This window comes from Osmia bicornis, chromosome 6, assembly GCF_907164935.1.
Source record: "Osmia bicornis bicornis chromosome 6, iOsmBic2.1, whole genome shotgun sequence".
Taxonomy (NCBI): domain Eukaryota; kingdom Metazoa; phylum Arthropoda; class Insecta; order Hymenoptera; family Megachilidae; genus Osmia; species Osmia bicornis.
The window spans coordinates 11,820,265-11,838,805 of record NC_060221.1 but is presented as its reverse complement, the minus strand read 5'-3'; the positions used below and the strand labels follow the sequence as shown (position 1 = coordinate 11,838,805).

Sequence of the window (18,541 nt, the reverse complement as noted above, 5' to 3'; positions counted from 1 at the left end):
ATGCCTTTGATCCTTTGATTCTTTATATTCTGATCATGAGCATGAGTATACTAATCGCGGAATTACTAAATTATTATATTATACAGGGTGGCCCACATAATTCTTAACAGCTCAATATCTCGAAAACTATGACATCGATTTTAAAGTTCTTGATCTTAAATTGCATAGATCTGAAGGGCCTTTCTAACTACATAAACATGAAGTGGTCCCCCCTTCTTCTTTAACGGGGGGCGGGGGTACCTTTATAATTTTAAATGGAACCCCCTGTAAAACGTTACATATTTAGATTCTACGGGAAAAAACAAGTAAATTTTGTCTGAAACATTTTTTTGTCAGATATCTCCAAGATGAGATTATAACAGTTTGAAATTTCGACTTGTAGGTACTTACTTGTGGTTACAATTCTTGAGTTTGACTCAGTTATCCATGAAAACGTTCTCATCGTCAGTACGATGATTTAAATAACATTTTTCGCATGATGCGGTGCCACGCGAAGTTGGCACCTCATATTTTCAAAATGCTATTTTTTCAGGTATTTCGCCGGAACTATTTCTGAAACCTATCAGGAACTATACAACTATTGCGGGTGCAAATAGAACTGTTGCTATAAGTTTTGTTTTTTGAAAATGGGGTGCTAATTTCACAGACACAATTCAATAACGCTATTTCCGAGCGCTTCAAGTAAGTACCTACAAGTCGAAACTTCAAACTGTTATAATCTCATCATGGAAATATCTGACAAAAAAATGTTTCAGACAAAATTTACTTGTTTTTTCCTGTAGAATCTAAATACGTAATGTTTTATAGGGGGTTCAATTTAAAATTATAAAGGTACCCCCGCCCCCCATTAAAGAAGAAGGGGGGACCATTTCATGTTTATGTAGTTAAAAAGGCCCTTCAGATCCATGCAATTTAAGACCAAGAACTTTAAAATCGATGTCATAGTTTTCGAGATATTAAGCTGGTAAGAGTTATGTGGGCCACCCTGTATATGATTTATCTATATGCGATGTCTGTAATGTATCTGGTATCTCGGTTCGCTGTTAACCTTGAAATTGTTCAGTGGGAATGCGGCGAGCTGAGAGAATCAATGACTGAATATCTTTGGACCTTAATTGCCTAAATGCTCTTACTAGTTGTATAGGGTGGCACTCCTTCCTTCTTTTATCGACATTTTACTCAAGCGGGTGGGGTTTGTATTTATTGATTTATTTATTATTCAATTAATTAACTACTCAATACTGTAGGGTTTGCACGGTCTTATTGATTATAACACTGTTATGCGTGCTTATCTTCTTTTATATTTACATTTATTATCTCTGGTAGGGTATTCTAACTCTAACTATTTAACTTTCTTGCTAAAGGTATAACTCTTAGTACGGATCTTTCCTAATTTTTGCCCTCGACGTTAACGTTAAACTGATTTCTGTGACAGGTCGGGGTCTCACCCTGATTTCGACTGAGATTTCGGTTTTAATGCGGCAGGAGAATGGCCTTCTCTGATCGATACGGGAATTCGGTCTAGCAACGGGATTAAATTTGACCTTAGTCGTATCTCCGTGACCCTAACTCATTTCTTTTATCTCGTTTCATTTCATTTTACTGAATTTCGTTAATATTGTTGCATGTTGCGTTTCTTTTACTTTCCTTGATATGTACGGTTACTTATCGAGATTTACTTATGTGTATGTTCCTTTCCCTGTCACAATGCTTGTTGGTTATATTGTTGTTTTGCTTCTACAGGTGCCGGGTGCCCGGTTGACACGTGGAGGATGGTTGGAGGGTTGGGATTTGATTTGGACTGGATTGGGATGAGACATTGATTGATTGAGTCAATAGAGTTAATAGATTTGTCTTCTAATCCTGTGGATCTTTATGATACGGGTAACCTGCTGCAATTTCTGTTGTATTATGTTACTAGACGACTTGGTAGTTATTTGTGATGATATTTTGATTTTGACATTCTGATTTTGTTTATTAGTGCACTAATTTATATTCGATTATATCCAGCATTGTAATGTGATATTTGGCATCCTGACTTGCTACTAATTCTGAGATTGTTCAGAGTGGAGAGTAGCTAACTGAGAGAGCTAGTGATTGATTGTCTGTTGATCCTAACTGACCAATTGTTTTAACGGATTGCATTCCTTCTCTTATCTATTGATATTATAACCAATCGATTGGATTCGGTATTTAGGATTAAGTATTAATCGGGTAATTATTTACTCAATGCGGCAGAATTTTACATGGCCATAATGGGATATAATATTGAAATGTTGTGGTGCGCGTTTATTTAATTTTCTCTGTTTTATTTTTCGGACAGGGTGTTCTAGCTATCTAAATTTATCATTATACCTATTATACTCTGACTTAATTGTTTGTTTTCTTATCGTCGACTTAACTTCAACTCCTATTCATGCAGCAAGTGGGAGTCTGACTTTGGCTGTAATCTGGTTTTGACGTGACTGGAAAGTGGTCTATCCTGGGAGTGTTAGGAGTTCGGTGTCATAGTTTAATCTTAGTCTTAGTTAATCTTATTTATCTGTGGTCTTAATTCTTTTATTCTATTTCATTTTACTTCATTTCAATTGTTGTTTTTTCGCTATTAATATTTGTTGTATTGCTCTACATTGCATTACCCTACCGTTACTTCGCTATAATATAATGCAATTTACTATAACTCATTTATTTTGGCAATTCTTATTGGTAAACATTGTCAGTTTCGTACTACTTTAAAGGATATGCGAAGGGATACGAGTTTATGACGTCGCTTATTTTAGAAACCATGTACAGTCGCATTTACACAGTGTGGCGTAGTATTTTATTTCCATTTATATAAATACAGTAATATTGTTATGTCAATGCAGCAATTGGTGGGGCAACTCTGCAATTGATTACATGATTTGCGTCTTGGGTTTGATCTGCTCAAGGGTAGAGTTGTACCTTCTACTGTATTGCTTTAGATTACACTCCTCTGCTTATTGGTCATTTTATTGTTGATCAAATTTCTTGTGTCGCTATAAGATTAATTTAATTTAATTAATTTAATTTAATTCTGACTTCCGGAAATCTCTGAAGCGAGCAATTGATTGTTTCGTGGCTGTGCGCCTATACAGTTTCCCTCCATTCATGTTTGATAAATTATATATTGTCACATGGGTGTTCGACGTGGTGCATCACATTATAACAGGTTATAAATATAAACGCAAATAGCTTATTCTCTTCTGTGTTCGCATTACATTTGTTCAATCCATTTGATTATCTAGTCAATAGTCTTGTGAAGCTGGCTGGATTGTAGGAGGCAGATTCTGATTTAAATTTCAAATTGACGGAGTTGTATAGTTCATGGCTCGTCGGGCTGATGATTCTCTGGAGCGCCGCTGCGCTGCGTGCCGCTACCTGTCAAGTGATTACTTAGTTTTACTTTGTCTCCTTTCTCGTTTGCTGTTCGCTCATCGGTCATGTTTACTTCTGCTCCTACATGAACCGGGGGTTCGGCTGAAACGTGGAGGAGAATTGCACGGATTATGTGTTCGGCTGAATTTGATGAATAAATGGATCAAATTGCTAATTGGTGTATTATTATTGTTTACCGTATCTACTGGTCCTGGTCCTGCTAGTTCTGTTGGCGCGAGTAGCCTGCTGAAATTTCTGTTGTAGTGGGCTGTTAGACGACTTAGTCGCTATTTGCGGTGATATTTTGATTTTGGCATTTCAATTTTGGTTGTTAGTACGCTAACTTATATTTAGTTATACCCGGCATACGTAATGTAATATTTGGCATCTTGACTTGCTGCTAATTTTGAGTTTACTCGGGGTGGAGTGCAGCTGACTGAGAAGGCTAATGATTGATTGTCTTTGACCTTAACTGATCAATCTTTCTAGCGAATTGTATTCCTCCCTCTAGCCATTGATATTTATATGCTATCGGTTGGGTTCGGTATTTGGGATCCAGTATATAATTATGTAACCATTTACTCAATGCAGTAAATTGGCATAGCCATGATTGATTATAATATTGGGGTGCTGTGTGCACTCATTAATCTTCTTTTCCGGGTAGGGTGTTCTGGCTGTCTAGCTTACTGTTATACTTATCATGCTTCTGACATTCTTAATTGTACTTCTAACGATAATTTTGACTCCTATTCATGCGGCGAGTTGGAGCCTGATATTGGATGAGATCGCGATCCCTGTTGAGGATGGGCTGTCCTGACGGTGGTGGGAGCTCGGTTTCACGGTTAATTATATTTATGGTCTTAATTCTGTTGTTTCACTTCGGTCTCATTTCGTCTCAATTACTGTTTCCATTATCTGATGTGATGCTTGCACTGCATCGCTCTATCGTTGCTTCACTGTTTGCTTCGATGTACCGACTTCTGGTAATCTCTATTTTAAACATTATTAGTTCTGCATTACTGTGGGGGGGGGGGGGTACATTAGGGGATGGCGGGTTCATGAAGTCGGTCATTTTGAGGCTTTGTGCAGTTGCATTTGCGTATTGCGGTGCAGTTTTGTTTTTTCCCTTTAAATGCATTAATGATAAGTTTGAATGATGGTTTCGTGATTGGAGTGTTACAAGTTATTATATAGTCTGCATCTCGAATCTGACTTGTCCAATGTTATGCCTTGTATGGTATTTGTATACTGGTTGCGATCTTTTTCTTACTAATTATATTCTAATATACTATTATTGTCATGATTTTAGGTTTCGCTCTAAGCCGCAAATCTCGGGCCTGGTAATCTCGTTGATGTGAGTGGCGTAGTAACCCTTTCATGGTTTTGTTGCGATGCAATTTACCTTCCATGATGTTGATACATTGGCATTGATATGTTCATTCATTCGATCATTCGTCCACTTATTTATTTACTTATTTGCTTATTTACTTATTTGTTGGGCGAGCTATTATTAGCTATTATGACCGATCATCACCAGGTCATGGTACTCGAGGATTAAATCATAGCAGGTAGACCTTCGCATTTGCACGGTGTGCTGGCATCTAGCCAATTTCAATGATCTCATTGTAACCCCTTTCGAATTGATGATTAACCTTAACTCATCTGTTTAGTTACTTAATTTATTCTAACTTCAATATTGATTTTGATCTTGATTGATTTTATTTTAACTTAAATTCAACTTCAACCCCGATTCTGGCGGCGATTTCGATTTCGGCTTCCTTTGTCTTATTCCAATTTCAATACTGATTTTTTACTTAATTCTCATTTAATTTGTTTCGACTTCAACTCTGATTCTGATAAGTGATTTCGACTTCAATTTCGTTTTGACCAGTCATGAATTTGGATATGGGGCCGGATTTGATTTCGAATTTAATCCTGTGTTTTCTGTTGGTCTTGATTTCATTATGATTATTTACTCCCAAAAGCTTGACTTGGTTGAACTGCATTTACTGTTCATTTTGACTGCACTTTTCTTTCGCCCATTTGTCATTTCACTCGGCTGCCTTATTGTGTCCTGTAGGTTCCTTCGGTGGTTGCATTGCCTGCCCGATTACCCTGATCGTTCTTCAACTTTGATGCTAGCTTTGGTTAATTTAGCTAATTGGCTGTGACCTGGCTGTGACCCGGATGCTGACCCGGTCTCAATTCTTGTTTGTTTCCAGCCCCGATTTTGGTTTTGATCTCGATTGCGATTTGGTTTCCTCTGCGATTGATTGACTTTGTTTAAGGCCTGCTTTTATTTTAATTGATTTGCCATGACTTTGAATTTGACTCCGTTTTGTTTTGATTTTGACCTCGTCATATCCCTCGACCTTATGATTCAATCTGCATATTCATTTTAATTAACACTAATTTAGCTTATTCCCATTCACCTGTTCCATCCCATTTTATCATATTTACTTCCTTATATCATTTGTTTTGTAAGCTGATATTGATGATCGGTCCTTGGCTATCGTCATTGCTTGTCGCTAAGGATTATATCTTCAAATTTGGACGGGGCAATCATGTAATGTACAGATATATGGATTTCTATAATCAATTGTTATCTACTTTGGTATACTTTTGACGTTACTTTGTCTCACCTGTTGGATTGTATTATGAAATGCTTCGTATTTGGTAAGTTGGATGGTCCAGGGTTATTTAATCTATGACTCTGGATCATAGGTTTTGGGTTGCTGACTAGAAATTTACAAATTAAACTATGGGATTAGGAGGGGTCTTGAAGTTTAAACTCTGAACTGTGTAAGTGCGGGTCTTGGGGTCGGGAATTTTGTGGCTTAGAATCTGGAATTTAAAATTCCAGGTACCTACGGTCGAGGTTTAGTTGTTTATGGTGATCGCTGAGTCCTTCGTTCACTGATCTTACTTCAATTTGATTTACTGTAATTTAATTCTGATTCCGACCCTGGTTTCAACTTAGTTTGGTGCTAGGGCTCGACATAATATTAACATTGATTTTGATTTCCATTTTCGTTTTCGTTTCGGTTTTAACTTTGATGATTTTCAGTGTTATTGTAATTTCAATTTCACTTTGATTCTGGTGATATCTTAATTTAGCCTTGATTCAGACTCCAATTTCGATTCTGATTCAGGCTGGAGGGTGACTCCATATTGACTATTTACTTATGGTCACTTGGAGTTCATGATCTAATTCAGTTGGTCAATGAACTTATTTCACTTCATTTTATTATCCATTTATTTATTTATTTGCTTATTTTATTCAAGCTTGATGTTGATACGGATTCTGATTTTAAATTTAATTGGGAATGTGACTATTGCTTTCATCGCAACTTGACCTCAATTCCTTACTACTATTTTAACGGAGTTGGACACTGACTTTATTTTGATGCATTTAATTAGGGTTATGATTAACGATTAAATTTCATTCAACTAATAGTATAATCCGACCTTCCAACTGGATCCACTTCATGTGTTCCTCGCCCTGGATTTGTCAGGGAAGCTGATTAGAGCCTTGTGAAGACTTGGTGTGGCGCGCGTGATCATCCTGTGTGGGTTTTTATGGGATTGGGTTCAGCTGATTTGTGTGTACATTCTGTTCATTTCCGGTTTGGAAATTTTCCCCTATTCCTTTCCTGCGAACTATTACTTCTACCTTTTCGCTCGCATTGATTAGAGCTGGAAATATGCCGGGTGCGGTATATTAGGGCCATCCTATTGTGCAGTTGGCTGCGCTGATCGCTGCGTGCTATGTTCCTGAGTATTACGTAATACGTTTACACTATATATGTCCATTTTATAAATGAATACAATACCCCCCCTAAGGCCCCTTTCGCTGCGTTCGGGTGTCTCTGTTTCTTTATCTTCTTCTCTTTAACATTATTATTTTATTATCCTGGGTGGTTGATTGGAAATTTTTCTTTCACTGTTTTACTCAATGTCCCCCCGAGCGGGTTCCCACCTTGCCGAAGCCCGGCGTAGGCGCCACCCAATTGGGTCAATCTCAAAAAGGCTGGCGTAGGCGTCCGGGCGGGTGGATGGGGCTTAAGACCGCACGCAGGCCCATCCGTTGGGGTGGACCTGCGTGCGGCCGACTAAGAGGAACCCCCCAAGCCAAGATGTGAGAGACCGTGCCGAGGGCTGCATGGCGCAAGGGATGTTGCGTCGCAAACGGTTCCTCCTGGATATCGGACGACCTCCGGGAGTAAATAGTCAAGCCCCGGGCAATCGCGGCTCTGCCCGGGTGATAACGCTTAACAGCGGTACTCGTGGGACCAAAATGGATACGAACGAAATCAAACAAATACAAACAAACAATGCCGACATTTCGCCGACAACCCTCCTTCAGGGCGTGGCTTCCTTAGGAAGCGAACGACCGAAGGACAACACCGACACGGGGGCGAGCTCCTCTAAAGGACAGCCCATAACCCGTGAACGTTACAGCGGCACAGCAAGACGACGCTATAATAAAGCACGATGGGAGGAAGAGGGCAAGGGGAAATCAACCCCAGCTAAAACCCCCCAAGGGGAAAGAACACCGCACCTCAGGGGTTGGGGCGAAAAACAAACCGTCCGGGGCGCCTAAACGCACCAGGGCGGAAACCACCACTCCTAGTCCCTCGGACCACCAGGGCAAAAAACCCAAGGTCCCTGACCAAGGGTCCTATGCCCAGGCCATCCGAGGCATTAAGAGATTAGCAGTAGTTCCGGCAAACTATCCGGACAGCAAACTGGGAGCAGAGGAGGCGATCTTGATCAGGAAACAGATCAGAAAGCAAATCCTCGAGCTCCCGGATGACACCAGAGCCCCCATCTTTACGGGCTCATGGGAACGCGACGGGGCGATAATCTTCGGGTGCGCGGATGAACCGACCGGAGACTGGCTTAAAAGCCTCGCCTCAGATTTCAACATTGGGGAGAGCACTCTACGTGTGCTGCCAGTCGATGAGCTGCCCAAACGCCACCGAGTGGTAGTACACGTGGAGGAACCGGGTCTGTCTGCCGTGGAGGCTACCAAACTACTCGACAGACAGAACAAAGGCCTAGGGGCCAAAGAGTGGGTAATCACCAGGGGAAGCGAAAGTAGCGGTGCTACGAGCACCCACTTCGCCTGCCTGGTCGACGATGCCTCGCTCGCGGCCCTTAGGTCCTGCAACTTTAGGACCTTCTGCGGGACCGTTCGAGCAGCCGTAAAGCTGTTCGACAAGGAACCGAAGGAGAGCACTGAAGGAAACCAAGCAAATAAGGATACCGGATCTGCCTAATGGCTCACTCCGGCATCCAGATAATGCAGATCAACTTGCATCACAGCAAAAGCGCCTCGGCGATTCTAGCCAGGAGCCTGGCAGTGATGCACACAGGCATAGCCTTAGTACAAGAGCCATGGCTGGTACACAAGGCTATCCGGGGACTGGGCGGGTGCGGCAATATTTACTATGTACGCTCAGAGGAAAAACCTAGGACCTGCATTATAGTCAAGGGACTAAATGCGACCCTACTGCCACAGGTAAGTAACGGAGACATCACAGTCATCCGTCTCAGGCTAAACCTTAACGACGGAGGGATCCGGGAAATGTTACTGGGTTCAATTTACATGCCCTATGACTCCCCAGACCCACCACCTCAACCAGAAGTCATGAAAGTGACAGAACTGGCAAGAAAAGAAGGACTGGAACTCCTATTGCGCTGTGATGCCAGCTGCCACCACACAGGGTGGGGCAGCACCAACATCAACCCTAGGGGAGAAAGTCTTCATGAATTCCTCATCAGTACAGAACTGTTTATCTTGAACAGAGGAACTAAACCAACCTTCATGGACTTCAGAAGACAGGAGGTAATAGATATCACTATTAGCTCGCAGGGACTAGTGGACTTGGTGAGAGACTGGAGGGTCTCCAATGAACCTTCAGGATCCGACCATAGACTCATCCGCTTTTCCCTGCAACTAAAAGTCGCCACCACTTGGACTCGCAACCCAAGACGCACCAACTGGGATGGATACAGAGCAGATCTCAATGCCACTATCAAGAACATCCCAACCAGGTTCCATACTAGGAAAGACCTGGAGACATCGGCGCTCTGTCTAGGCAATGCCATCACAGACGCATACGAAGCAAACTGCCCGCTAAAACCCAAGACGGGATCGTCTCGAGTACCGTGGTGGACTCCCGAGTTAGCCAAACTCAAGACTGAGACCAGAAAGCGTTTTAATAAGGCAAGAAACACCGGACTTGCTGTACACTGGGAGATCTATAGAAGCTCCCAGAAAGAATACAGCAAGGCCATAGTAAAGGCCAAGCGGAAAAGCTGGAGAGATTTCTGCGGAAGCATAGAGGAAACCCCAGAGGCCTCCAGGCTATGCAGAATTCTATCCTCGGATCATCGAGCCCAGCTTAACTGCTTGCAACTCCCAAATGGGGAATTTACCAGCAGCGAATCACATACGCTAAAACACCTGTTGGAAACCCACTTCCCGGGCTTCCAAGAAACAACACCCACAACTAACTGCTACAGCACAGGAACCGGGGACTCCTATAAGCCCCGGGACTGGCTACTGGCAAATAAGATTGCACAACCCAGGGACATAGAATGGGCGATTAAAACCTTCCGCCCATACAAGGCACCTGGACCAGATGGAATCTTTCCAGCACTACTACAGGAGGGTCTAAACGTCTTAATAGGCCCCCTGACAAAAATTCTCAGGGCTAGCATAGCCCTCAGACACGTCCCTCAGGTTTGGGTGAACACCAAGATAGTATTCATTCCCAAATCGGGAAAGAACGGACACATCCGAGCAAAGGATTTTAGTCCCATCAGCCTCACCTCTTTCCTCCTTAAAACACTGGAAAGGCTGGTTGATCGTTATCTCAGGACAGGCCCGCTGACCCTAAAGCCTCTGGCTACTTCACAATATGCCTATAGGGAGGGACGGTAGACAGACACAGCCCTACATCACCTTGTGTGCAAAGTGGAATCACAGCTAGAGGCTAAGGGCTACGCCCTAGGAGTGTTTCTAGATATTGAGGGAGCCTTTGATAACACCTCATATCAAACAATACGGGAAGCATTAATACACCGAAACATCCCTGAAACCTTGCTGGATTGGATCCAAAGCATGTTGAACGGCAGAAAAGTGATGGTCAATCACAATGAAATCACAGTTCACGGCAGACCTACCAGGGGCTGCCCACAGGGTGGAGTACTATCCCCACTCCTGTGGTGCCTAGTAATAGACGAACTCCTGATAAGTCTGCAAATAGCAGGCTTCCTCATTTTCGGATACGCAGACGATATTGCCGTTCTGATCAGAGGGAGCTTCCTATCCACCCTTAAGGAGCGCATGACAGAAGCACTTAAGATCATTCAAAACTGGTGTGAAGCCAAGGGACTAACGGTAAATCCCTCAAAGACCTCGGCTATAATCTTCACCAGAAAATACAAACCGGAACCCATTGAACGTTTGAATCTGGGGGTACGGACCTCCCATACACTTCCTTGGTAAAGTACCTGGGAGTATATCTCGACTCTAAACTCAACTGGAAGACGCACATAGATATAAAGAGGAAAAACTTCTACACATCACTATGGGCATGCAAAAGGGCTCTGGGAAAGACCTGGGGCTTTAAGCCCAGCATTGCCCTATGGGTTTACAAAGCCATCCTACTGCCGCGACTAACCTATGCCGCGATAGTATGGTGGCCCAGAACTAGGAAAAAAGAAACAAGGAACCTACTAAAAAGCCTCCAGGGGAATTACCTGAGAGCTATTGCAGGTTCCATGAGAACCACACCCACAGCCGCACTGCAAGTGGCCTTAGGGTGTCCCCCCCTTGAGCACGTTATAACTAGCGTTGCCAAAATCTCAGCATACAGACTACAATGTCTGGGGGAGTGGAGGAGCACCAGGAACAGCCACACGGCACTGGAGTTCCTACACAATCCCCCATTCACATTTACGCAAGACAGAACCCCCAGGAAGTACCAGCTACAAAGTACCTTCAAGGTCCTCATACCAGCTAGGGACGACTGGAAGAAACCAGGATTTCCGAACAATCTGGGCACTGACATCTGGTACACGGATGGCTCAGGAAACAATAACCGCTTCGGAGCAGGCTTCTGTGGCCCGAAGATGGGACACAGAACTAGCTTCTCTCTGGGGGAACTAGCCACGGTCTTCCAAGCCGAGGTTCTAGCGATCTCAGAATGCGCGAAACTACAGATCTCACTAGGAGTCAGGTACAGAAAGATCTGCATCTGCTCAGACAGCAGAGCAGCCATAAACGCCTTAGCAAAGACCAGCACGGAATCTTCCACCGTCTGGGAAGGCATGCAAGCGTTATCACAACTCAGCAAGCTGAACAAAATCACCCTCATATGGACCCCTGGACACCAAGGTGTACAGGGTAATGAGATAGCCGACGGTCTAGCAAAACTGGGCACCCTCGAGATCCCGGTCCAACAGACAGTCGGTGTCCCCTTTGTCCTTGGGAAAAAACACATCAAAGAGAGCCTGGAAAGGCAACACCTAACTTCCTGGACGGAAGCAATGGGCTGCCGACAGGCAAAACTCTTGATACAACAACCATCAGCCAGCAGAACCAAGGAGCTCTTGGCCATGAGTAAGGAAAAAATAAGGACCTGTATAGGCCTCCTCACCGGCCACATAACATTACGGGCACACTTGTACAAACTCGACCTAGCTGAGCAAACAAATTGCCGACTATGTGGAGAAGAGAAAGAGGACAGCATACATATACTATGCCGATGTCCTGTCCTAGCTCTGAAAAGATACAGAATCTGGGGTAAGATGTTCCTACGCCCCAGTGATCTAATGGGGGCTAAAATGAGCAGCCTCTATGGCCTGGTAGCGAACGCCGGGCTGGGCCTCACCGAATGAACCCGAAAAACCAGCGGGATGTCACAAAAGAACTCTCAGATCTAGGTGACTTCAGGGGTATCCCATTTCCCCACCCGCTACTTTTACTACCACTACTACTACTTATTCAATGTAGTTTAAAGCCAATTGTTTTATGTGTGCCGGCGGATACACTGGCCCATCGGTAATCTGTCGTTGTTCCTGTTTTTATCAAAGATGGGTGTTATGCTGCCCTTGCGTGATAACCTATAATCCAATTTAATCAATTATTACTATTCATCGATAATTTATAGTTCATAAGGATGGTTGCTGTTCACTTAGGTTGTCCCACCCTGGGTAAATGTTTTGCATTATTTTATTCAATTGATGGTTTAACTCGTTTATGGCTGTGGAAGGAAGAATTTGGTGCGATGATTTATGATAATTTTACAATTTCATAAGCCACCTTTAATTTCACTTGGAGTATGATGGGTTACCTGGCAATCATGATGATGTTGTTCTGGTCCCGGCTCGAGTCATCATTGAATGGTGACGACATGGTGACATGGGTTGTGGACGCTTGCACTTCGGGCCGGTGGTTGTGGGATGTATACATATATGGATATGGGTATGTCGTTTTATTATCGGGTATTACACTGATCCTGTCTTACTCTCCCTTTTCTCTTTCTTCTGTCCTGATTCCTTTCCCTTCGGTCGTTCTTGGAAATTCTATCTTGAGTCATTTGGTCTATCGGCCCGTTAATTTGCCTTGCGTGAATTTGTCTGGCTCTGTGTCGGGGGCTGACTTTGACGATGAGCGAGACTTGCTGGATTGCATTGATTTTGATCTCGGTTCTTGGTAGAATAATTGTTACGATTTTCAGTTTTTAGTTTATGATCATGATCTAGTAATCTGAACTTGGGTCCCAATTTGGATTTAGATTTTGCTGTTAGTTACGCATTTATCTGTGGACTCATTGGGATGCTGCGCGTAAATTGAGGGCTGCTTATGATCTTCATTTGTACTACTCTTAACTTGTATTACCACGGTTAGTCGTTTTACCATTATATATTGGGTATTTATTTACACCCAAATTTTACTTTATATACGTAAATTTTGATTATTTGTGCGTCTATCTATCCATCTATCTATCACTGTGATTTATTTCATTTATTTATTTCCTTTGTCCTATTTATTTATTTATTATTCTATTTATTTATTCTAGACTTATCTTAGTTATTTTACCTACTTATTTTATCCATTTCATGGTATTTATTTATTTATCTTATTTTGTGTTATTCTATTTATTTTATCTCCTATCTGCCTTTACCTTCAAGCTCCGATCTTTCGCCTTGCCTTTTAGCGTAATTTGTAACTTTTAACGGACTACTGACTGCAGTGGGGCATGGGGTTGTGGTTCATTGTCGCTCGCTTCGTGGTGATCTTGACTATAACGCTTTGCTTATGTCTTGCGGGGTGGCCTATTTTACTCTTTTTATTCCCTTCTTACGGTTGTGTGGCATGCTACACTTCGGGGTCGTATTTTGATACCCTAATTATTATAATTGATTATTAATTGCTGACTATAATTAGTCAATTGAGGATTGATATCATTATATACTGTTTTATGGTTGTCATGAACACTTTGACTCTAATATTGGTGACTGATCTTATTATACCAATCGATTTTGATTTTGTTTTCATGGACATTAGCAACGTAATTCAATTGATCCGGTTATATTTATTTATTACTTATGTATGTATTATTATCCATCTATTACTTATATTCAGGCTTATTTCTAAGATTATTCTGGTTGGATTAAATTGATTGAGTGATTGATGATCCGAGGAAGATAATGGTATTTTCTGAGGTTTGTGATCCGATTATTAAGCTATACTATTGTTTATTCACTTGTAGCCCTTGAGGTGGTGCTAACCTACTTTGTTAATGTTGATATTATAATCACATACTCGCTACTCTGTATGCTTTCGCGGACCATGGGATTCATGATTTTGGGATTCAGGAATACGACATGCAAACATGTGTCTGCAAGTTTTTTCTTATTTTCTTTATTGGTATAAATGTCTCTTCCGATATTTGACAGACTGTTTTTGCTACAATAGCGAGTCAGCGGGTGGCCCTGACTGACCGAGCGGGCCGCGATTTATGACGGGAGGCCCTTGGCGGCAGGCTTGTTGACGTGGCACTTATCGCTTTCTAAATAGGGGTCGAATTTCGGAAATTTTAGATTCTGAATGAGTGATCTTGGGCGGGCAGTTTGTACGGGGTGGTTCTCTCGCTGCGCGGGACGGCCCCCGTCCCGCGCAGCGGAACCCTGCTGTTCCGTTTCTTGTCTCCGTCTCGGCCATAAACACACACAAAGCAGTTTTGGGTCCGGCAATATGGCCCCTGGGTCTCTTTATCCGCAAAAACAGCAGGGTTCCATTGTGCGGGGCGGCTTTTGTGTTACGTTGCGGGGGAGTCACCCTGTACAACATGCAGGCAGTTAACTATTTCCGGGTAGTTGACTGTTTATTTATCAATGCTTTAGGGTTGTCTGGCGTACTGACCTTGGGACTTTGTGACCTAGACTCTGGTCGTTCTGTTCTCCTTCCTAGTACCATCTTCTGCTCTGGCCATGGGTTGAACCACCCCTTTCCACTTTCACTTTTGTAATTATCCATTATTTATTGTCTGGTATCCGGCAATGGTATATACAGCTGGTTTAATTCGATCCATGCTTTGTCCTTACCTGATGTTTTAAGTCTTCGTTTCATCTTGACTGGATATAATATAATTTAATTTAATATGATTTGATTACTTTAACTTTGTTAATGCTGTGTGAATTAGTTATGATTTCGGTACGACTCTGTTTCCATCTAGATTTTGTCCTACATTTAGTTAAATTTAATCGGATTTCGATTTGATTCTAATTAATATTTGCAGGTCGGTTGCTGTGATTTTGACTCTGAATTTTGTTTTGATCTTGGGTTTATTTTCATTTATGAATTCAATTTCAATTCCGTTCTTGATCTTGAATTTGGCTTAACAGAATTTTCACTTATTGATATCCATTTTGATATTGTGTTGGGGATTTATTTCTAACCTATTCTAATTACGCGCTAATATCTCCGTGGAATTTAATTAATTTAGTTGGTTAATTTAGTTTATTCTATCATTAGTCTCGACAGCTTACGCTGTTTTTGATCTCTTTTCAACTTAGTATTTTGACATGGGGTGTGATATGTAATTGTAATGGAATTGTGCGTAAATTGCGTTGTCGTATTGAGCGGTTACGATACATTCACATTTCCTTTCCTTAAAATCATGCCTTTAGTATCTCAACTCTTTTGGTTTGATTTGCAGCTGGGCGCGTTGGGGTGCTAAGCTGATACCCTATCGTGTTATCAGCAGTGCTGTTTGCCCGGTCACCACGCTCTTGCATTTTGCGTTTGTGTATTCATTCACAGATATCTCTATTCCCTACAGACCCTCTCGGCTGCGCTGCTTTCTTCCCCTCATTATGGTATTAGCTTAGCTTGGGTGTTATTTATTTAGTTATTTATCTCATTAGCGGGTTTCATATTGTAATTTTATTTTGCTTTATTTGGTTACATTTTTTCTGTTGTTTAAGTTAATTAAGGGATATAGGTTATGAGGTAATTATCAAAATCATGTGATTTTCAGATATCGCTGTTTCATTAATAATAAATGGCACTGCGTTGTGCTGTTCTTTCTTATGATAACTCAATTAACTGTTTAATTATTATTGATGATTCTACTTCATAATTACGGTTATATATTAAATTGTGTAATTGCTTGATTCATTTTATCTATACTATCTTAATTTTGTGATTTCACATTACTCTGCTATATGCGGTGTTGTGCGATTGTATCTGGTGGGGCCGGATGCTCAGTTTATGTTATCTCGTGTATAACTTTGCGTTCTTGCGTCTCTGGCTTGTAAGATTGGGGTCTATATTGATTTTTGGTTTGGGGTGATGAGCTGAGATTTATATTTCATATATGGAGCCGCGAATTGTAAATTTTACGGCCTGATTTTATAATTTCACCACTTTTATTCAGTCACCTCTAGGGTGTGCTTGAGTTCAAGCTTATTAATTGTTTCATATTGCACTTGTGTTATATTTAATTAATTGACATTTGTGTTTCTGGTTTTCGGTTTCGGGTTTTGTTTTTGTTCAGAGCCTCAGGCGGTTGGGCATATGCTGGATGCGGCTTTATTAATGCTGATATTGAATCGGTTTGGATTTTGATCGTGAGGGGATTTATTTCGATCTGGCTTCGCTTACTGCTGATCCTGATGTTGGTTGTTATTTAACGATTTTTCTGATGGTGAATATGATTTTGCCTTGGCTTCATCTAAGTATCATTCCGATTTCATTTTGAGCTGATCACAGTCTCGGTTTTGAACTTGGTTTCGTTTAATTTTGTCTTTAACCCTGGCCTATACTTTGATTCTAGTGTTCAGTCTGATTTTGTTTCAGTTTCGATTTCAAGTTTGATTGATTCTGTTTGATTCCGATTTTGGTTCAAGTTGTTTATTTATTCCATATATTTCATTTAATCTATAATGATCTTGATTCAGTGACTTAATTGTCTTACTTCAATTAGTTTAATTAATACTAATTGGTTGATCCCATGCACTACGGTGCGCGTCTGCACGGGACTGGCTGCTGCATATTTTTTAACGGTAAATTATTCAACTTGCGTAGCCACTTTGGGTGTTTTCTGTTCTATTGTGTCTCATATTCTGTCTCACATTCTCTGTTCTGGTTTCTTTGTTTAATCTAAATATTACTTTGCTATCAATATTGCCGTTGCTATTTAACCTCACTACTGTATTTGTATTAACTACATATCTTATCTATTAATCTGCTTAATTTGTTTCGACTGATTTTGCTTACTCTTTTATTATTTATGCGGTAACACAGTGGGCTGCTTTTGGCACTGCGGCGACATTTTGCTAATTGTGTGATTTTGTGCGCGTCAGTCCGCCTTTCTGTTAACATTGCTTCTGGCTTATTATCTTCCTGTTTTTTCTGGTTGCCTATCCTACATAATCTATCCTTTATTGTAAGGTACCGCGATTCCTTATTCCTTTATGCTTAAGTTTGAAGTCAGTTTTCTGTTCATTCTGCTGAGCTCTTTCTATTTTAATACGGGGTATAACCTTCCTGTTCATTGTTCATTGGGTCATTGCTTTCTCTTCCTTTCAAATTTAAGCTTCTATTAGGTCCTTAGATTTCTTAGGCCATTTGCCATGGTGTATTGTTGGCGGGCTGTATTTTTACTACGTTTGGCGAACAGATGGGGCGGGCAACTCTGATGTTGCCTTCTGAGTGTCCTCCTGGAATTTCTGAGTGTCCTTTTGGTTTAGGTTTAGGTTTAGGTTCCTATTTGGTGGAGATTTACTTCAGAGTTAGGTTTCAGTTGAATTTGGTTCTGATTGACTTTAAGCTGATCTTGATTTTTTCTTCTTTCTTTATTGTTTTGCTTTTGGTCTTCGATTCTGATTCCGGTTTCGATTTCAATTTCAATTTATTTAACTTAATTTTGATAATTTGTTTAATTTTGGTTAGATTGTGATTGGAGGTCGATATCAATTCTGGCTTTCGTAATGATTTTGAATTTAATTCCTTTTTGCTTCCGATCTCGATTTAATTCCGATGTTGATTTTGATTCGACCCTGATTTATTTAATACTCTTATCTGCCCTGATTCATGATTATTGACGACTTAATCTATCTTAGCCTTTTTGTTTTCCTGGTTTCAACCTATTTGTTCTTCTACAATATTCTGCCCCCTACAATTTTATATGGTGGCTTGGGTTATTTTGTAACCGTTCCAGGCTGGTATCATTTGATTTATTGCCGTGGTCTTTATTAAGGGCTGACATCTCAAGTCCTTGCGGATGGGTTGATGGTCAAAATTTTCTGTTCAAATTGCAGAATCTGCTGCTACTGGCTTGTATTTATTTTTGTTCTATTTTTACTTGCCTTATTTCATTCATTTATTATATTATAAACATGGTATCTACGCATTCAATGTTTCGAATTTGATCTATTCAATCTTTGGGTTGGAACCTTAATTTAGGTTTCGGGTGTGGATCCAAAGATACATTGGCGCCTTGTGATGGAAGCTTGATGACCCTGGATTTTGAAATTTAAATACAGATTTGGGATTGGGATTTATAACTTGTAATCTATGGGCCTAATCATTGGTTTAATCAATGCACAGGTCTATGTTTTT

At 41.1% G+C, this 18,541-nt stretch overlaps 1 protein-coding gene across 1 annotated transcript; it reads left to right on the top strand.

The window, feature by feature from the left end:
• The first annotated feature begins 10,528 nt into the window (after positions 1 to 10,528).
• On the top strand, positions 10,529 to 12,309 carry LOC114881711. The gene is made up of 2 exons (XM_029198557.2): positions 10,529 to 10,885; positions 10,957 to 12,309. The coding sequence occupies exons 1-2, from the start codon at positions 10,529 to 10,531 to the stop codon at positions 12,307 to 12,309; spliced, it is 1,710 nt and encodes a 569-aa protein (XP_029054390.2).
• Positions 12,310 to 18,541: the final 6,232 nt, after the last annotated feature.

Coding starts and splice junctions, on each gene's coding strand:
- LOC114881711 (XM_029198557.2), top strand. CDS start 10,529: ATGTTGAACGGCAGAAAAGTGATGGTCAATCACAATGAAATCACAGTT. Junction 10,886..10,956: donor TTGAACGTTTGAATCTGGGG/GTACGGACCTCC, acceptor CTCAACTGGAAG/ACGCACATAGATATAAAGAG.